Below are 21,101 nucleotides of genomic sequence, written 5' to 3'. Positions count from 1 at the left end.
CTCAAACGACATCGCTTCTAAAAAAAAAACATTAAGTACACTGAGAGAATTTTCTCTTAAAATTTACCCTGAAAATCGTGGTAATCGTGGGATAATAATATGGTATGAAAAGAATTTTATGAGAATTTCTGATTAATATTTATCACAATAAAAATAATAATATCTATCACAATAAAATATAAAACATATTTGATTAATTTTACTAAACTGCATAGTAAAATTGATCAAACATATTTTATATTTTATTGTGATAGATATTATTATTTTTATTTTGATAAATACTAATCAGAGAAATTCTCATAAAATTCTTTCTATACCGTATTGTCCCACGATTACTATGATTTTCAGGATAAATTCTAAGGAAAAATTCTCTCCGTGTAGCTTAAAAAAAAAAGAGCTAGAATGACTTTTTTCGCGCAATATTTATTTTTATTAATCCCGTAATTCGATTTTTTATACACACATCTATGTTATTTCACAATAGGAGGGATTTGGACTAAATTTTTTGAAATTTTTGATTTCATTTCTATTTTTAAAAAATTTTATATATTTTTTAAAATTTTCTTTTACTTTTTTCATATTTTTTAAATATTTTACACTTAAAAATTTTTTTTTCTATATTATTTTTAATTGTCCTCAAGTTCTGTTTAATCTAAAGCTCTTCAACAATCAGCTTCACTGATTTTTTTTAAATTTGAAAGAGAGGTTTTAACTTTAAAATCCCCCCTAGGATCCGCCAGTGTGTTATTTACGCGATATTTTGTATCTTTATCTTCATTCCGGTATTTGATACGCGACGATGGAAAATAAACGCGCTCGATTGCAGATTAATTTTCACGGCTTGTGTGTGTGCGCGCTGACGCGATGCAGAAAAGCCTGCCTCTGCTCCGGTTCCTATTTCGCGTTTACATTTCTTCTTTCTCGCGCCGGCCACGTGACACGTCGCGATAGCGAAAGGAGCGATCGTGCATAAGTATACACGTGGAAGGGTCCGCGAAAAAAGGTACGCGACACTCGCGCAGAGTGTTCCACATCCTCGTGGGAGAGAAAAAGAGCGAGCGAGAGAGAGAGAGAGCGAGCGAGAGAGAGAGAGAGCGAGCGAGAGAGAGAGAGCGAGCGAGAGCGAGCGAGCGAGAGAGAGAGAGAGAGAGAGAGAGAGAGAGAGAGAGAGAGAGAGAGAGAGAGAGAGAGAGAGAGAGAGAGAGAGGACGGGGGGCGGAGAGGGGGAGGGAGATTCCTTCGCGCGCTCGAGCGACGCAATAAGCGGGGAGACCTTCGTGTCGCTTTCGTAATATGCGTACCGTAAAATGGAATGAAGTCGATTAGGTGTACGTTTATACATAGCCATTCGCGTATCGTTAACCCTTCTGTCGATGAACCGAGGGTACCCAGGTACTCCAAAACCTTCAAATGTCAAAAATGTGTGTCGAAACTCTTTTCTCTTCAAATATTATCGGAAAGAATGTTCGATATGCTTTAGCAGTTGCTATAAAAAAAAAATTGTAGTACGATATGTCGAAAATATCGTTTATTAATCTATCTGCCTTCATTAAATCTTTCTCTATTGTAATCTGCGACGTTATTTTTTTTTTCTTTTTTAGCTCGTGTCTTTTGCTGATGTAATTAATTGTAAATAAGTGATAAATAATTATAAATAAATAAATAAAATAGAATAATTATAAATAAATATAAATAAAATATGCAGTTTTGGTACCCGGATACCCATACATCGAAAAGGTGAAAAATTATGCATTGACAGAAGAGTTAAAGAGACAGGATTTCTGACGCGAAATCGCGAAAAAAATTCAATATGACAATATATGACAACTGAGAGAACTTCTTTGAGAAAAGACATGGCAAAAAGATATAAATAATTCATACGTTCAGGATCCTTAATAAAAAATTGTGATAGATCAAGCTTGCTTATTAAAAGTTAAGAGGCCAAAGTTTTCGCGACACCCTGTATAAATTTTATTCACATAAAATGCAGCGCCGCAGGAATTCGCTGATAGTATTTAGAGGCCGATCTCCGGACTCCATCGGCGATATTTCAAGACGATGACGAATTCGATGTGAAATTCACGCGCACCAGCGCATAGTAAGCTAAATCGTTAAATCCAGATGGGCAAACAATCAACGCGAAAGGAAATAACAAGTCTCCCCGGCGACAGATTGACGATGAGAGAGGCACACGCGATACTCGCGTTACATCACGATCGTGATAAAAAAAGAAAAAGAGAATTCATTCTCTCGCGAGCGCATATTCGCGCGAGCACAAAATCGTTCGCAAAATGGCGCGTCAAAATCTCTCGCGTGTTTTATGATCCATATCGATCAACGCGCATATTTCACCATTTCATACATCTATTTCCCAGAGGAGAAACTTCATCATCGACCACCCAAATAGTCACAGTATAATTATTATATCATTTTGACGTCAAAATAAATGCTCTAATAATACGCGCAGTATAAAATGACACAAGAAATGTATAAAATAAGATAGACAAAAAAGGAAAAAAGGAGCTGTCGAAACTCACCCTCGTCCAGCAGACGCTCCACGTGTATGAAGACATTGGGGAAGGCAGCTAGCTGCTTCCGGTCCTTCAACAACTGTGACAGGTAGTCCGCTATACTCTGCGTCGTCGTGTTAGTATTATCACACATCGCAAATTGTACTCGGTTGCTTCAATGGCGAATGTTGGCGCGTGTTGGGCGCGCGCGGACACGCTTAATAATGCACACGGGGAGAGAGAGAGAGAGAGAGAGAGAGAGAGAGAGAGAGAGAGAGAGAAAGAAAGTGAGTATATGAGAGAGAGAGAGAGCACGGCGAACGGGCCACCACGATGCGCACAGCGCGGTGTCGAAAGGGACGGAATTGTTCTCTCTTCGGAGATGAGGACGACAGGCACGGACGGGCGGAGACGTACTGACGAAGGAGCGTGAAAAGAAGAGAGCAGGAACGCGGCGAAGGGGAAGCGAGTGGGAAAGGGAGACGGAGCGAGGATTGGAATGACGCTGTGGGAGGAGGAGGGGGGGGAGGAAGAGAGAGCGAACGCGCACGAGGGCGACACTAGCAGAGAGTCGTAAAGTCGTCCGGTCTGTGAATGTTTCTTCGTTTCTTTTATTTTTCCAGCGATGTGCGAGAGAGAGCGAACTCCTTCCTTTCCGCCCCGAAAAATTAGCTCCGCTTGATCCTCTTCCGGATGATCCTTTGACGCTTCAAAGTCTCTCTCTCTCTAGTTTCTTTTATCTCTCTCCTTCTTCAACAATCAGTTGACCGACTGACTGTCGATCGATTCTCTCCGATTATCTCTTGTTGTTCTTCTTTCTCCGCGAGGAGAAATAAATATCTCTTCTTGTTCTTCTCTTTACGGCTTCTCGTGCACACGTCGTCGCACAGTTGACTATTACGTTTTTAGGAAACGTAGATCCCACTGGTAAAGTAAACGCGCGCGCAGTAGATCGCGAAAAGCGACGCGGAGCGATGGAAGGGAGGGAAAGAGAGGGAGAGAGCGTAGGGAGGGACGAGAGAAAGAGAGAGAGAGATGGAGCGTCGAAGATAAATAGAACGATCGACGATGATTCGGAGGAAGAGAGAGAGAAAACTGGGAGAATATGAAACAGCAGAGAGAAAGAGGGGGAGAGAGAAAGAGTTAATCGTGTATAGATGAATCGCGTATGTGCGTATCTCTCTCCCTCTCGCTCGCTCGTTTGCTCGCTCCGTGATAGGTGAGGTTAAAATCGGAATGCGGAGATCGCGGGGGGATTCAAAAAGTAAGCACGCGCGCGCTACGGAATTCTCGGATCTACTGATTGCACCCGCCCGTTGCGCATATACGCGCGCGCCGACGCGAGCCGAGTCGGCCCGAGTCGGGCCGAAGATCGAACGCGCATGCGCGGTCGCCGCCGTCTCTACCGCCCACTACCATATACGGCCTCTGCATACGCGCTACTCAACGAGAGAGTCAGCGAGAGAGTAAAAGAGAGAGATACGAAGATATACAAGCAGAGTTGGATAATTCAGGCCCACGTTATTCACATACATACATACATCTGTCCTTCCTTACGCTCTCTCTATGTATGCAGGGGCGCGGATTCTATTTTTTTTTTCTTTAGAGATGAATCTTTTATGGATAATTTTACAAGATATTAATTTTAATTTACATTTAAAATCGTATCGCTTCTTAATCTTTTTAATCTTTTAAGAGGAAAGAATTTCTTCTTGAATTTTTCGTGCATCTTCCACAAGGGTCTCCGATTACAATTTTTAATCTTGGCTCCGGATGCTACACAGAGAGAATTTTCTCTTAAAATTTACTCTGAAAATCATGGTAATCGTGGGACAATATGGTACATGGAAAGAATTTTATGAGAATTTCACTGATTAATATTTATCACAATAAAATATATAAAACATGTTTGATTAATTTTACTAAACTGCATAGTAAATAGATATTATTTTTATTGTGATAAATACTAATCAGAGAAATTCTCATAAAATTATTTCCTTATCATATTGTCAAAAGAATTACAATGATTTTCAGAGTAAATTCTAAGAAAAAATTCTGTGTATGTATGCACCGAAATCAAGTTAGAATTGCTCATTCTAATCTTGATCTTGCCTCGCGCAAGATTTTTGGAGGATGAATAATAAGAAAAAGATTAATGACACATGATTAATAATAAAAAGTAATAGCTTAATGAGAGAAAAATGCGCCTTCTCCGCCTAATCGTCTTTGCGAAAAGCCGCAGGAAGCCGCTCCTAGAAACGTCGTCGCGCGTCCAGCACTTCGTGGAAGTAGAAGAGAGGAAGAAAAAAAAAATGGACCGTACACACATCAGGGAGATATCCTGAGTGGCGCAATCGGCCTCTCCCAACCCGAGAGAGATCGGTGCATTACATCAACAACGGCGCGCAACTTGGTTACGATCTCGGAGGCGGCGTGCCTTAGAATGCATAATTAATATTCTCTACCTACCTACCCGCATTTTTTTTTCGATACGCGCCGACAGCTATATATCGAGGCGCGAATGTACAAGGTAAATTTATCCGCGATTCATGCATTAACGATATACATGTATACATATAAAACGGCAACACTCGGTCTTTTAATTAAAAAAAATTTTTTTTCATAGGGGGAATTTTTGATAATCTCGGACGACAGACACCTTCAAACTGAGTTGACATTGCAAGGCCACGTATAAGGTTGATCCTCTGCCAAGATCTTCTATACATACACTAAAAAATATGTAAAGTATTACATAAAAATATGTAAAATAATGAAAATGTACATTTGTAATTTTACACTTATTATTTATGTAATTTTACATATTTTTCTGTAATACTTTACATATTTTTTTTTTACAATGCAGATAAAGCTTAGTTTAGTGTCTTTCGGCAATCTAGCTGAACAAGTTACTTTCGCGATTGAAATAATTGCGTTTTCTTTTAATGTAAAAGTTTTCCCTTTATTCTAAGAAATAAAGAGGTAATAAGATAGTTTAACAGAACTCGATAGAAGTAGCTGTAATCATTTTTAACATCTATGCAAATATTGCTAGTAGCGAATGACTCGCGTTTTATCACTTATTTAGAAACAAATTAATTTTGTATAAATATGTTTGCAGAGCAAATTTTTCATTATATAGAATTCATATTAAACAACTACTAATTATAGACGGGAAATGTGTTACTGCAACTTTTCCCAGCTAGAACGCCGATGGAAGTGCCGAGATTACGAGGTAATCGCCATTGACAATTAATGCTGTCAACGGTGCGTGTTTTCCGCCAGTTTGTCCTTACAAGTCGCTATAAAGAGTGCGCACACGATTTACGGAGACACGACTTAAGCGCGCGGAAAAGAGAAACGAGATAGCGTGACTCGGTTCGCAATCGACATTCAGTTGACAATCGACGCTTATTACATTTTAAAAATAAGAATTGTAATTAGCAGCGCAGAAGCAGAAGGTGGCAAGTCGATCTTAATTAATTCAAATGCCAAATAAATGAATAAAGAATGAAGTCATTTTCATCAAGTTATTCGAGGTTTTTCGAAAAATAAATATCACTGAAATTCTAAGACACCCGTTGAATCTATGTTAAAACCACAAATAGCTGTGTGTTGAAAGAATCTTTGGTTTTTCCGCTTGCCTCCTCCTACAGCTATTTTAAAATTATCGCCTTTGTTTCACTTTCGCATTGAAACAAAAATCGGAACTCTAAAAATAAAAATCGCACTTGTGCATCAATTGTGTTTCAAGAATAAACCAACATTTCTACAGATAAAATCCAATTACATGCATCTCTATCGAGATATAATAAAAAATTATATTATAAACTTTTATAAAAAATAATATAAGATGTATATAAAATTCAGATCGAATCAGATCGGGTTAGACAAGCACGAATTCCAGATTGCAAAGCGCGTTTTTACGTTTAGATCCTGTTCCACAATTCGTTTATACACAAATGTCCGAAAAATCGCCCGGAATCATAGAATAAAATAGGTCAAATTCGAAGGATGTGATCATCGATTGATCGATCTCGCATGGGATATGTCGGGGCCCTGATTCTTCAGTCTTCTTCTCCCACGGACTTTACCTTCTATGCCTCGTCGAGCGCCTACACACGCATGCACACGTTGATAAACGCAAAAGTAACGTTGACGTCACGCCTCCATACATGGCCTCATCGTGAAAACCACGTGTGGGTGTCGCGTTATAAATTATTTCGTCTTAAACTTCCTTTTTTTTCTTCTTTTTCTAGTCAACATCCTTCTTCCATTTCTATCCTCCGATCGCCTCTGTAATCTTTGAATAGGAAAAGACTATCGAAGCCTGTAATACGATCGTTATATAATATAAATGCGATACGATACACAAACAAAATACGATGCACATTCTTCTTTGGTAAACGCATTAAAATTCTTACAATATTCACAATTTTTATATAATTTCCTTTTATTTTATATATATGATAACTGATAACATTTGTTTTAGCTTATTAATCATATCTTTTTTAGCTTATTGATTTTTCTCTAACACATACATAATTTTAGAAATAATTTCTTAATTACTTTTTCTTTTTATATCCCTGTTTACCAAAATGCGAGTAAGAAATAGTCAGAATTAGAAAATCCTTAAAATCCTGTGAAATGTTATTTCGTGATTCGCGAATGCAAATCAATGCTATAGTATTATATATATAAAAATAATAAAATAGTACAAGTGTATAAACAATAAGTTCAATTGTTTGTACTGTAATTGTACAATTGCAAAAACAATCACATGATATTGTTTGTGCCATAATTAATAGTATAAACAGTTACAAATGTTATCCTTGAAATATAAAATCATTGTAGATCATATCATAGATAACAAAAAAAAAAAGAAAAAGAAAAAATCATGCAAATTTCAACTAGACAAATACGCGCGCGCGCGTGTGTAAAATATTGTGTATTTTTAATAATAGCAATAAAAATCTTGACATCATCACTAATAATAATTATCAAGAGATGTAGGAAAAAAAAAAAAAAAAAAAAAACTTCATCGATTATATATTAACACTTTGTCATCAATTGAATATGGAATATGGGATACCAATTAAATTGATAAATTTTCTGACAGCAACTATAGTTAAACTACATAGTTACTATCAATTAATTGAAATAAAAAAATTTATAAATCTAAAGTTTAATATAATAAACTATAATTAGAGACGTCAAGTCTGGCGAATGTAAATCAATTACTGAAATCTTCGGAAAATAATAGATTATCTTTTTAAACGAAACACATTGGTGAATTTTCCGAGATTTTCATGCACAATCTATTCTGTTCCGCTTCTAAAGCTTCCAAGCGAATGTTAACTCTGCAAATAGAAACATTAATGCATAAATTATCGAAAACATAATTAATGTTCATGATCTATATCATGATCGATCACTTACCCTTGTATCAAGGCTCTTCCACGGTAAGCACCTAAATGAGCATAATAAGTTGGTGCCGGATAGCTTACAGCTCTTGTACATCGCGCATACATGTGACAGAGATAATATGTCAATTCCTCAATATCATCTTCAGTATATTTAGATTCGTTACATATGCACCTGTATTTGGTAGGCCTCGCTGTACCCTGCATTTATGCGGTATAAACTTTATTTAACGATCGAGGAAATACGACATTTGTATAAGATTGATCATCGAAATACTTTAATACGTTTCTTAAAGTCAATTGTTATAATTTTATTACAAGTTTACTATAATTTAATTATTATTATTGCATCAATTTTCCTATCGATATGCTCACTGTTTTTCTTTATCGTTGAAATATATTTAGTTATATAAACAAATTTTATTTTTCTAAACTTTACCTGAATACTCGCGTGTGAGACGAGATAAAAATCAATGTGGTTTGGATGAGTGATTTCAGTATCTACAATCGTGCCTGCTCTCACATTCTTATTTCTGTCATCTGATTCTGATTCACGTGTTGGGAATAGACGCACATGATGTCTCTTTTGAACAACGAGACAAGTAATTTCAATATTAGCGGCTTTCACTCTCGCACACGCACGTTTAATGGCATTTATTTCGAAGTACATAACTTGAGCGAGTTGTCCTTCGCTGACCCCATCTCTATATATTCAAATATACATGTGCAATTATAAATTATATGACAAAAAATGCGACAGTTTGTAATCTTAAGACTCCTGGCTCCTCGCCGTTCACGTTGGAATTGTGACGTCAGAGACGAGAAAACACACGCTAAAAATTCTTAAATACCATTTCGAAATCTCAAGTAGTGTTTCATCGAAATATCTTTTCATTTAAAAATGGAATCTAAGAATTTTCAGCGTGTGCTTTCTCACCTCTGACGTCACAATCTAACATAGCCGCGGCGAGGACCCAGGAGCCTTAAAAATATTACGCATAACGTCAAATAATATTATTAGGAAATACATACCGGTAATAGATGATTTTATTTGGTAGCCGCGATGTTTTGTTCCGATAAATAATCAGCTGCGATATTATTATTTCTTCAATATCTTTGATCATTTCTTCTTTGGGCTGTTGCAATCTAAGCGCAATATTATACTGGAAGGCCGAATGATTACTGCTTGCGGCAACCTAAATTAATTATATTATTATTATTATTCAGAGCGCAGATATATGTGGAGACGTCATCACACTTTGTGTTTCAAGAGGATATAAACTGTGAAGAAGATGAAGAAAAAGCATTGTTTAACAGCTATACTCACCGCTGCTATGGAAGGTATATCGATAGCATCGGGAGACGGGTGTGTTACATCAGCACCAACAATCATACAATCATTATTCTTTAAGATATGTGGCCTAAAAAAAAGGAAAAGAAAAATGATTTCTCGAAATTATTAAAAATTATATCTTCTCGCGAAACAGTAAGAAACAAGTATTTACATAGACGTTGAATGGAGCGTATGATTGATGCCATTTAGTTTCGAATTTATCTTTAGAAGAATGTTTTTTACTGTCGAATAATTGTTTTTTTTTATATTTCGACACTTTATGCATTGCGTTAGAATACCTACTCCCAACTCGGTAATCTGTTTTACTTTGCCTGGAACATATAAATAATTTCAAGTTGACATTCGGGCTGAGAGAAAAAGCTATTCTAGAAAACTATGCTCTCACCGTATGTTGTGTCTGTACGATCCGATATGATCACTATTATCAATTTCAAACCTTTTTTTGATCTAAAGTATTCTGTGATTTCTGATGTAGAATGCGACCTCAAACTTTTGAACGGACTTTGGGGCGGTCCAATACACATGCCATATTCACTTGCTGCGGAAACAAACGATTCAATATAAAATTATAGCAATTGGCAAATGCATTGTGTTTGTTGTATTGAAACGTCCATACAATATAAAAGACCCCGCACAAAATACATAGAATTTTGGCTCTCAGTGGAATCGGCTGAATTTTTGATATGTTGTAGTTTAAGACATTCTGATCAAAAGATGTAATAGCCTCAAAGCTAAATAATGGATAGTTGCTGAGTTACAACCAGTCAAACAACTCGCAAAGTCCTAATTTTTCGTGTTTGACTGGCTGTAAATCAGTAATCAGCTATTGTTTAGCTTTGAGCTTATTACATTTTTTGTTCAGCAAGTCATAAGTTACAACATGTGAGAAAATCAGCTGATTTTACTGGGATTCAATTTCATCTAGGATTTTATATAAGTTCAAAAATCCCGTACTAATCATATAAGATTGAATCTTAGTAAGATCAGCTGGTTTTCTCATATGTTGTAGTTTATAATCTGCCGAACAAAAAATGTAATAGACTCAAAGCTAAATAACAGATGGTTACTGATTTACAGCCAGTCCAACACGAAAAACTCTGCGCTCTGCGAGATATATTACATTTTTTTATCAGAATGTCTTAATAAAAAATTCAGCCAATTCCACTGAGAGCCAAAATCCTATGTATTTTGTGTGGGGTCCTTTCAATATTTCTTAAAATTTAATTTTTCAGATACTAACCACATTGCATCAATGATTCTGCAAATTTAGGTATAAAATCACCCAATACAGTGTCACTCAAATCGAGTATAGTCCATGCATCTTTTTCCAAATTACTGGCTTGTTGGAATACTTGCATCTGCCATATTCCTTTGCTCACTCTTGCCCTTCTATCCCTGAAATATTGTAAATCTGGAGGAGGTAAAATCCTAGCAGCCACGTGTTTCATCTCTGAACTGACAGAGAGATTGAATTCTCTCATAGTAGGGCTATTATTCACATTGATCTCTTGAAACTACAAACATATTGTATAATAAATATTATATAATAAATTAATGTGACATAATATTTTTAATGTAACAATATGATGAAATCTCTGCTCCTTACCGCCTTTTCTATTCTCTTCTTACGCTCAGGCGCACTCGTCGCTGCGTATCTAATCATGTTGGTGGTTTGCTCGTCATCCAACTTTCTGTTAGTACTCTGACCAGCCATAATGTTACATAACTGTAAAAATGTTTGAGGCGATATCTTAATTTCAGACTTACTCGATCATTTGTAGCGAATATAAAGCGGTTTACGTACTTCGGCAGGCAGATAAATCTTGTCCGCCCTACTCATCGCGCCCACCCAGAGACAAGGCAACTTAGGATGATACAAATTGTACCTCTTCTCTGTCGCAAAATATTCCACTATCGAGAGCATTCTATCTTGACAGTTGAATCGATGTTCAACAGCGGATGGACCTAATCCATTTACGCGATACGTTCGCTTTGTACCTGATTTATCGGGTATTTGATAAATTACTTTCAAACCCTTCAAAAATTTTTCTATTTTCTCTCGATTCCATCTCTTATTCACTTCTGCCGGATCTGGATAGTTACAATCTCTTGCTCTCGTAAGCTCACCCATTAATTTTACAACATTCTGAGCTGTGGGAAATCCCTTATGAGCAACTAAAAAAAAAAAAGAAAAATACAATAAATATTACATATAAATAAAGATATTTAATGTAGAAAGAATTTATAGCACAAAAGTTTGTGTAAAGCCTTTGCATCGCTTAGATGTGTCAATTAATATGATTTTTTACCATCTATATTTATATATGGTTTCCAGCCAAGTACAGCAGATGAAAATCCACCGTGTGATAGACTTAAACCATTACCTAATGGTTCTTGATCATCAACTTTCCAATATAATGATCTTCCAACCTATAATAGTACATAATATATTTTATATTGTAAATCACACATGTGCATTATGCATATATATATATATTTCTCTTCTTTCTATTAAATCGTAATTTAAATATAAATTTGTGAAAGAAAAAGCATGTTTTTACATTCAAACAATATTATAGTATTACATTATATTTATATACATGTATATTTCTTTACGACATAAATGTACGATTAACTTTTCACACATTGCTTGTATTTATAACATATTAGTATAAAAATTAGTATATTAAAAATAATCATATTATTATTAATTGCTTACAGTCAAATATCGTGACTCAGGTGCATGACGCATGATAATATCCAAAACTTGTATACCAGTTTGATCTCTGTCAGCCTCATCAAGACCAGGACGTAAATTTTTTATCCAGTTAAGATCGATATTACCCACTTTCTTTAAAATAATGGTAAATTTCTTGATTGATCTATTCTCTGTTTGCGCTTCAGTCATACATAGGTCAATATCAGTCTGCATCTGAATAGAATAATGAAAAAATTTAATGCGATTAAGAGAATTAATGAAAAATTCATCTTGTAGCTTGTACTTATTTCAAAATTAAACATTCATGAAATAAAATCATAAGTCTTATTTTATAGATAATTGTATTAATAAAAATATGCATATATGCTATGTATTACGTACCAAATCGACAAAAGGAAGATCATTTGCACTGTATGCATTTTTCTTGCCGTCAAATGCCGGATATCTGTTTTTAAAATTTTGAATCCTACATTGTTCAAAAACTTTTCTATATAAAGCTTTTGAAGCAGTAGGTGTAATGCTTACATCATAATGAACAGCATTTGTTACAAAATTTTTATTAAATATGATTTCAAACAAATTCGTATAAACATGAATCGGTATTCCTTTTGTTCCGGCTTTCATAGGATTTTGCCTTTTCGGTATAGAAAGTTGATATTGTTTCATTGTCTGAGATGTCATTTTTCCTTTTGTAGAGGTTTGTGTCGTATATAATGGATCTCTCACAGAAAGTTGCTGTAACTAAAGAAAAAAAAACCACTGTGATTAAAAAGATTATTTTTCACGAATTAACAAGAATGAGATATAAAATCAAAATCTAACAAATATTCTTAATAACTGTATAAATTATATATAACTGTAGTACCTGGGATTGTGCACTTGTTGTTGCTTGCTGCTGTTGCGTATCACTATGCACCATGCCACCTTTGCCATTTACTAGTCCAGAATCACCAGCAGCACCAATATCAACTACAAAAGAATAAAAGTATAATTTTATACACATTAACATGGACACAACCATATGTGTATATACGTTTGTATAAGATGTCTCAAAACTACTGGTGTTTTTCTTAATAACAGATTTTCTGACTAATTTTGAAAAAGGATTTTTTCGAAAAAGAAGGATTTTCTGCAAACTAAACTGTGTAAGTATTAAAAGATTAACATAATTATATTCTTTAATTAATTTCAGATCTACTTTATAGAATAGATAAACAGATTTATTGTAATAGAATTTTAATTTAAGACTAAATTACAATGGCAAAAATTAAAACTTGAAAAAATGATGATCTCTTTCAACATTTTCGTTGAAGAAAAATCGTCTTCAAAAAAGAATCTATTAGCCAATGAATATATTATATAGAATACTCTCTCTGTATATGTGTGTGTGTGTGTGTGTGTGTGTGTGTGTGTGTGTGTAAATCAAGTGACATAAAAATACATTGATAAAAGCATGACTGCATGAATGAGTCTTAACTTGAACCAAACAAAAGATCGATAATAATTGTTATTAAATATTCCTTCCAAAAATCCATAAATTTTAGTCAATAATATAAATTTACGTGACATATAATATATGGAAAAATTCACAAATGTATTTAAAATGTTCTAATAACATCTTTTCCAATTATGTATTGAAAAGATATTTTACTTGGAACTTGTTGCGGAGGTGGACCTCGTGCTCCTTGCTGTGGTTGTGGCTGGCCCCACGGTCCTTGCTGTTGCGATGGTGGACCTTGTGCTCCTTGCTGTGGTCGTGGCTGGCCCCATGGTCCTTGCTGTTGTGGTGGTGGACCTCGTGCTCCTGGCTGTTGTGGTGGTGGGGCTTGTGCTGCTGGTTGTTGTTGTCGTGGTTGACCCCACGGTCCTGACTGTTGTGGTGGTGGGCCTTGTGCTGCTGGTTGTGGTCGTGGCTGGCCCCATGGTCCTTGCTGTTGCAGTGGTGGACCTTGTGCTCCTTGCTGTGGTCGTGGCTGGCCCCATGGTCCTTGCTGTTGTGGTGGTGGACCTCGTGCTCCTGGCTGTTGTGGTGGTGGGGCTTGTGCTGCTGGTTGTTGTTGTCGTGGTTGACCCCACGGTCCTGACTGTTGTGGTGGTGGGCCTTGTGCTGCTGGTTGTTGTTGTGGTTGACGATACGCTCCTGGCTGTTGTGGTGGGAGACCTCGTGCTCCCGGCTGTTGTGGTAGACTTTGTGCTCCAGTCTGTTGTGATGTTTGTTGTCGTTGGGCCCATACTCCTTGCGGTTGAGCTTGTTGAGCTTGTTGAGGTTGCTGAGGTTGTTGAGGCTGTTGAGGCTGTTGAGGTGGTCGTTCTTGCTGCTGCGGTAATCTCTGAGCTTGTTGTTCTCGTGGTTGCTTTTCTACAGAGAAGTGAGCTATTATTATATATATTACAAGAGGAACATGCTTTACAGGAAAGTTTCAGGAGAAAGAACAACTCTTCTCTCTACTTTAAGAGAAATAACAGAAACAAATTCAGTGTTGTTCTTTCTGTTATAATGCCTGTTCCTTTTGTGATTGCTTACCGGAAGCTCTTGATGCAGTTGCTTCCTGAGCGCTCAGCTTCTTTTTTCCTGTAATATATATGTCTCTTGTGTATACACTTTAAACAGTCTATAATACTAATCAAGTTTTACAATTTGCATTAGCATTAGGTAACAAATACTTGTATCCTGGTTAAATTCATTATTACAAGAGGATTAGATGCAAGTTTTTCGTTTGAAATAAATGTCTTATTAATGGGTGCTTTCCTATTAGCGACACAAGTTGACACAAGCTGACACAAGTATCATTCTATCTTTTATTATTCCTGAATGTCTGAAAACAGACAGAATGACACTTGTGTCGACTTGTGTCACTAATTGGAAAGCACCCAATTTTCTCCTATAAACATAAACACGCACAAATGACAAATCAATATATTGCATTTTAATCATAACTTGAGTCCATGTTCATGTTGCTGAAATCCCCAAAATTTTAGCACTAAAAACGAAACAAATATATATTCGAGCGAGAGGAACGAACTTTTTGCATATTTCTTTTTATATATTGCTGTAAGTTATCGTTACAAAATTAAAATATAGAAGTCAAATTATATAAAATTTGTATATGTAATATATTTCCAAAAGTATAAATATTATTTTATATAATTATTTCTATATGCTAAAGTTTCATTTTTAATCCCAATAAATAATGTGAAGGATATATCGTCATTACAAGATTAACCCCTTGGTATCGTCGAGTTTTTTACGATCGACAAAGAAATATGGAGCAGACACCTTACAATATGGTCAGATCCTTGTTTATCCTGGCGACCCTGGCGACTTTGTTCTCCCTAATTATGATACGCGCGATCAAATCAATTATCAAATAAAAATAATACAATTTGCGAAATAATCTTTGCAACAATGTCACGTACAACGACGACTAATACGTACCTTTCCTCGGCATCTTGTTTCAATTCGTACTGAACGTCCTGAACGAATTTTCCCAAAATCAGATCCTTCTCGAATTACTTGCTGATGTGTCGCTGATGTAACCTTGCCTTGCAATTGCGCCGCAAGAGAAGAGTTGCAAAAAACTTGCAAATATTTACGATCACCGACCGTCTCCCGCGAAACCTCGTCCTCGAATGACTCCGAATGTTCTCGACGGTTCGTTTATTATTGCAGAGACAATAATTAGAACGCGAAATTCCCCCGATTATATATGAATTAATTGTACAAAATCCCCTAATCCATTTATGGTCTCGCGGCCACGCCTCGCGTACGAAACAGCAAAATGACAGCCAATCGCCTGTCGCCTGTCTGCATCCTTTATTTCCGGAGAGTCGATTGGTCGATGAAGTGCCATGAAACAAGTCACGCGTGACATCTCCCAAATTGCTCCAGAATTTACTCCTTGATTGACCAATCAGAACAAAGAAATTTGTGTTTCTTTTAACCTAATTTTTAAACTTGACCAATCACAGTCATCAACAGTTAAAAATATTAATAATTAATAAGATTTATTAATAATAAGACAAATTAATAGATAATTAAATAAAATATAATTAATTAAAATGTAATAAAAAATATATAAATTACCTGTAATGATACGTCAAACCAATCAGCCTCCAAAAATGACAGGCAGCGATCAGCCGATTGGCTGACGAAGTGTTGCCAATTTCAGGTCGCACAACTGCACAACCAGTGTTGTCAGTTTTCCTAGTCACGCAACACGGGGCGAGAGGGAGAGAGAGAGAGAGAGCGCGTGTTCCCCCACCACCACCCCCACTCCACGCCGCCGAATTCCGATGCGCGCCGCACGTGTAAGCACGCCGGCGCGCGCATCCCCCCACCACCACCCCCCTCCACACCGACGAATTCCGATGCGCGACGCAGCGCCATTGAAGGTCAAGCGCCGCGCACATCGACACGCGCTCTCTCTCTCTCTCGTTCCGGTTCCGTGATTCCGTGTTGCGCGATCTGAAATTGGCAGCACTGATGTCAGTTTTCAGTTCCATGAAAACTGCGCGTTCGCTCTCGATTACGAGGTCCTGCGCACCTAACCAACTTCGCCGATCTCGGGCGACGAGATAATGTTTATAAATACTCGAATTTGACATATGTTATGTGAGACATCGGCGATAGCCTCATCTGATTTTCGCGCAGACTCCCCCGTCTTCTTCGGCGAGTGCGATGCACCAGGAAGCTATGCCGTCGATGTGATAGATTGTCGCCGAGGAAAAGTTTGGACGTAGTTGACGAAAATGACAACTGGCCAGAGCGGACACGATCACTCTCTCGCTATCAGGCAGGAAATACAACGTTTCGAAAGCGTTCATCCTTCGATATATGCAATTTACGACCTAATAGAGTTGGTGCCTGACGCGCACATCGCGAAGCAAATTCGCGAGCACGTCGTGGCGATAGAAGGTACCTGATGAGTAATAATAATAGCACAATTAATCAATAGTAGTAATAATAATAATAATACGATTGGTAACAGTAATAAAAATTATAAGACAAATATCAATATTATATTAAGATTGTTGCTTTAATGTGCTGTGAATTATTTATAATTTGTGTACCTTTAGATTCCTTCGTCAACAGTCATGAATGGACCCTGGCGAGGGATGTCCCAGAATTACACTTGGGAATCATCGGTTCCTCAGACTCGGGAAAGTCGGCTCTCGTTCACAGGTATCTCACTGGTTCCTTTATGCACGAGGAATCGCCAGAAGGTGGTCGCTTTAAGAAGGAAATTTTTATTAACGATCAGAGTTATCTACTCTTGATCAGAGATGAAGGTGGTGTGCCAGAGGCTCAAGTAAGTGCGACAAAATCATTTTCATTTTCTCATATCATAATAGTTTGATAAGCAATTGATTGCTATATTAATAGATTTAACATTGATAGAAACATTACATCGGTTTCAGTTTTCATCTTGGATAGATGCTTTATTACTTGTATTCAGCCTAGAAAATGAAGAGAGCTTTTCTATAGTTTGCAGTTTTTATAATAGAATGTGTTCTTTTCGAAATATGTCGGAGGTACCAAAAATACTTGTAGGTGTACAAGGTACGTATATAAAGTGTACATTTCTTTGTAGAATTTCAAATGTCATTACATTACAAATTATGTCATTGCTAAGTTTTCTCTTAATTTTCTAGATTCGATTAATGACAGTAATCCCCGTGTCATAAAAGACATTAGACCGCGAAAACTGGCTTGTGATCTAAGATGCCCTTATTATGAGACATGCGCTATTTATGGTTTAAATGTTGAAAGAGTATTTCAAGATGGTGAGAATATTTATAAAAGAAAATAATCAAGCATATATATATAATTAATTATGATATGTATTATTTAATAACATATATCGATTTTAGTGTGTCAAAAAATTATACAAAATATATCGAAGCAGTTTCCATGTGATGTATGCCAACACAGTACAGAGAACGACGTTAAGTTTCCAGTCCCTGTTGCTATCAAAAATGTGCAACTTCAAAACAAAGAGATGGAGACCACAAATTCATTGAAAGTAAATGTGAGTGATTTTATTCGTTATCGCATCCTTAAGCAAATCATTGAAAATTGAATAAAATTATTAACATACAACTCTTTATCTTTCGATTTAGATTACGGAAAAAGACGAAGATTGTCGTTCGATTCACAACAATTCTGTGCCCAATGATTCGGGATTACTGAATGATAATTTTCATAATGTACAAAATCAACATGGAGAACTACGAGCGTCGATTTTAACACCAACCACTATTAGGTTTAAACACAATTATATTTTCTTTCTTTTTTTGATTTCTTTCTCAAATGTTTGCATTGATATACCTGACAATTAATATATCTTTTTATTTTCCAGAAAATTTAGAAGAAAATCGAATATATTTACACCTTCTAAAAAAGAGAAATACATGGGCGAAATGGGTGTTGGTAGAGAAATACCGGTTAAACAAGGTTATTTGTTTAAACGAAGTAGCAAATCTTTGAAGGAATGGAAGAAGAAATATGTTACATTATTAGAGGACGGACGTCTGACGTATCATTCAAGTTTACATGTAATTATTCATTATTACCTAAAAACTATTATTTTGCGCGTTTATAGGATCTATTTACAAGAGAAATGTATTTTCAGGATTACATGAACGATACTAATGGCAAAGAAATACTTTTGCAGTATGTTACTGTGAAGGTGCCTGGTAAAACGCCAAAAGGTTCCAAGTCTTATAATGCTCAAGGTATTTCTTCTTTTTTATCTCTTACATGCACACTTAATATTTTTAATCCCTTGTAAAATATGATAATTCTTTTCAGAAGACAGTTTCGAATTTTCTATTATTTCCTTGGAGAACAAAACTTGGCACTTTGAGGCAAACAATGCTGAAGATAGGGACAACTGGATTGCCGCGATAGAGCAACAAATACTGTCAAGTTTGCAGAATAGCGACGGTGATAAAAAAAATGAGACCGACGCTTTTAAGATGCATTGCATAAAGAACAAAGTTTCTGGAAACGATGCATGCGTTGACTGCGGTGCACCGAGTGAGTAAAGATTTTTCTTTTTTTAATCATCGTAGAGTCAATTATATCGCGCGAATTGTATCTTAATTATTAATATTAATATTAATTTTATTATATTAATTTTATTAATATTAATAATTAATTACCATATTAATTTTATTAATATTAATTATGTCTTTATTTACTTTAGACCCCGATTGGGCCAGTCTTAATTTGGGTGTGCTGGTGTGCATCGAGTGTTCCGGCATCCACAGAAACTTAGGTTCGCATATATCTAAGGTTCGATCATTAGATTTGGACGACTGGTCGTAAGTGTATAATGCAAAATTTTGTGCTTAATTAAATTCGTCTCGTGTCCTTGACTTAAAAATACATCTTTAACGATGATTTTAGCGCAGGTCACCTAAGCGTCATGCTAGCTCTCGGCAACGATATAGCAAACAGTATCTGGGAATATTGTTTAAACGGGAAGCAGAAGCCGGCCTCAGATTCGTCTAGGGAAGAGAAGGAACAATGGATCAGATGGAAATACGAGGATAAACTCTTTCTACCGCCGATCAATCCGAACATTTCTTTAGGAAAATTGCTCATCGATTCCGTTTGTCGGTAAGACGCTTCATTTCAGTCAAAATGTGGAATCCGACATGTCAGTTAATTTTGTGGATATATACATTTCTTCTTTCCATCCTTGAATATATAGAGGAGACATGCGGGCATTCACATTATGCTTGGCCCGATGTAATTATGAAGATATCAATATTTCGGTCAGCACGGAAGATCTGAGAACCCCGTTACATCTGGCGTGCGCAACTGGAAATTTAGCAATGGCTCAACTTTTAATATGGGTACGTTTTTCTCTAGCTTTAGTTAAAACGCATTTGTGAAGACGCAAATGGAATCCGTGCTTTAATGTCATCGTAAACTTTGTAGCATAAAGCGAATCCGCAGAATCTAGATCACGAAGGACGAACGTGCATGTCGTATGTGCGAGCCTTGGAAAGAACGCTCGACAATTCGTCCGACTCTATGGAAATGCAGAAGCTTCTCGAGGTATTGGAACAAGCCAGTGTCTCCGGAATGGACGACGCGGATGCATCTCAGTATTAAAGCTCGGAAAAAAAAGATATGCCTTAATCACCCTACCTGCATTTTCCATAATGACATATACGTTGTTAATACTTGTGTACTTACTTATTATATATATATATATATAAAGCCGTGCTTTATTTAGTGGCTAGCGAGGAAGGGAAATTTTATCGCTTTAACTTTAAAATGACATTGGTTTGAGAAAGCCGCCAAAGTATATTGAACAAGATTGGAATGTAATAACGATCAATTCGTAGTGTTAATTATGAAAATTCTGTAAAAAGTTTATATTGTGCATATAACGGACTCATTTTTAATATCGATTACGAAATTTTAACTCTTATTGGACGAAAATTTTAAATATCACATATACATTTGTACATTGAGAGTAATCCTTAAGAAAAAAAAAAAAGAAAGAAAAAAAGCACTTAGCAATATAATATTGAACTAATGTTAAATTGTGTCACTCACGGAGAATGACTAATAGCATGCTCGAGTGTATATTGTCAATGACTGAGAGTACAAACACTCATAAATGTAGTTATATTTATATACCTAATACATGTAATTGTATTTGAAGAATGCTTTTATAATTTTTATTTTATTAATTATTAATTAAATGTTTTAATTATCTTCTCTCACACTACGTTCCATTTATTCGAAATTACACCAGCTCTGAAATTTTATTTTGTTTCTCGAATGTTAATGCAGAAACGTTGCGTTTCGTAATTTTTTATATTTCGTCGATGACGTTTATATCATAATTATTTCCTTTTATGTATTTGCATCATATGAAAGAAAGAAATAGAATAGATAAATAAAATAAATTGAAAAGAATTCAATTGTATTACACAGCATAAATTTTTTGACTGATACTTGAAACTATCATTTGTTTTACCAATAGGATATATATCTGTTGAAAAAAATTAACGTTTTGGTATAATAGATAGTAGTTGTTTCTGAAATAAAATTAATATACATACGTGTTTTATAT

General features: G+C 35.9%; 3 protein-coding genes across 11 annotated transcripts in view; 1 reads left to right on the top strand and 2 right to left on the bottom strand.

Annotated features, from left to right (window-relative positions):
* How (protein held out wings) overlaps positions 1–3,811 on the bottom strand; it is a 38,746-nt gene extending 34,935 nt beyond the window's left edge. For 2 of the 5 annotated variants that reach the window (XM_083051456.1, XM_083051457.1), the window contains exon 1: positions 2,538–3,811. In XM_083051456.1, the coding sequence (XP_082907582.1) occupies positions 2,538–2,664 (127 nt within the window). In that variant the 5' untranslated portion in view covers positions 2,665–3,811. The remainder of the gene's footprint in view (positions 1–2,537) is intronic. The other 3 variants (XM_083051452.1, XM_083051455.1, XM_083051454.1) reach the window with 3 other exon arrangements.
* A 3,865-nt stretch (positions 3,812–7,676) lies between these two features.
* Positions 7,677–15,903, bottom strand: Ago2 (Argonaute 2). 4 transcript variants are annotated; one of them, XM_083051446.1, is made up of 18 exons: positions 15,440–15,899; positions 14,528–14,575; positions 13,739–14,377; positions 13,655–13,678; positions 12,869–12,972; positions 12,385–12,744; positions 12,004–12,216; positions 11,594–11,714; positions 11,089–11,459; positions 10,891–11,010; positions 10,525–10,798; positions 9,670–9,822; positions 9,436–9,595; positions 9,258–9,351; positions 8,963–9,126; positions 8,370–8,634; positions 7,947–8,131; positions 7,677–7,867 (listed from the first exon to the last, which is right to left on the bottom strand). In XM_083051446.1, the coding sequence occupies exons 1-18, from the start codon at positions 15,450–15,452 to the stop codon at positions 7,780–7,782; spliced, it is 3,396 nt and encodes a 1,131-aa protein (XP_082907572.1). In that variant the 5' UTR covers positions 15,453–15,899; the 3' UTR covers positions 7,677–7,779. The 4 variants fall into 4 exon arrangements, 3 of the variants coding, with proteins under 3 accessions (XP_082907572.1, XP_082907570.1, XP_082907571.1); XR_014426563.1 differs by having other exon boundaries at positions 7,947–8,151; positions 13,655–14,377; positions 15,440–15,903; XM_083051444.1 differs by having other exon boundaries at positions 13,655–14,377; positions 15,440–15,898.
* Positions 15,904–16,434: 531 nt separating this feature from the next.
* Ceng1a (Centaurin gamma 1A) lies at positions 16,435–20,748 on the top strand. 2 transcript variants are annotated; one of them, XM_083051559.1, is made up of 13 exons: positions 16,435–16,918; positions 17,080–17,312; positions 17,422–17,563; positions 17,656–17,787; positions 17,875–18,032; positions 18,124–18,266; positions 18,363–18,558; positions 18,636–18,738; positions 18,818–19,042; positions 19,212–19,329; positions 19,415–19,627; positions 19,722–19,866; positions 19,952–20,748. In XM_083051559.1, the coding sequence occupies exons 1-13, from the start codon at positions 16,753–16,755 to the stop codon at positions 20,126–20,128; spliced, it is 2,151 nt and encodes a 716-aa protein (XP_082907685.1). In that variant the 5' UTR covers positions 16,435–16,752; the 3' UTR covers positions 20,129–20,748. The 2 variants fall into 2 exon arrangements, with proteins under 2 accessions (XP_082907685.1, XP_082907684.1); XM_083051558.1 differs by having other exon boundaries at positions 16,436–16,918; positions 18,815–19,042.
* Positions 20,749–21,101: the final 353 nt, after the last annotated feature.

The sequence above is a fragment of the Prenolepis imparis genome, unplaced genomic scaffold (genome assembly GCF_030444845.1).
Source record: "Prenolepis imparis isolate NDT839.2.m4 unplaced genomic scaffold, iyPreImpa1.0 SCAF_12, whole genome shotgun sequence".
NCBI classification, from domain to species: Eukaryota; Metazoa; Arthropoda; class Insecta; order Hymenoptera; family Formicidae; genus Prenolepis; species Prenolepis imparis.
Note: the sequence above shows the minus strand (reverse complement) of the source record. Positions and strands in the feature narration are given on the sequence as shown.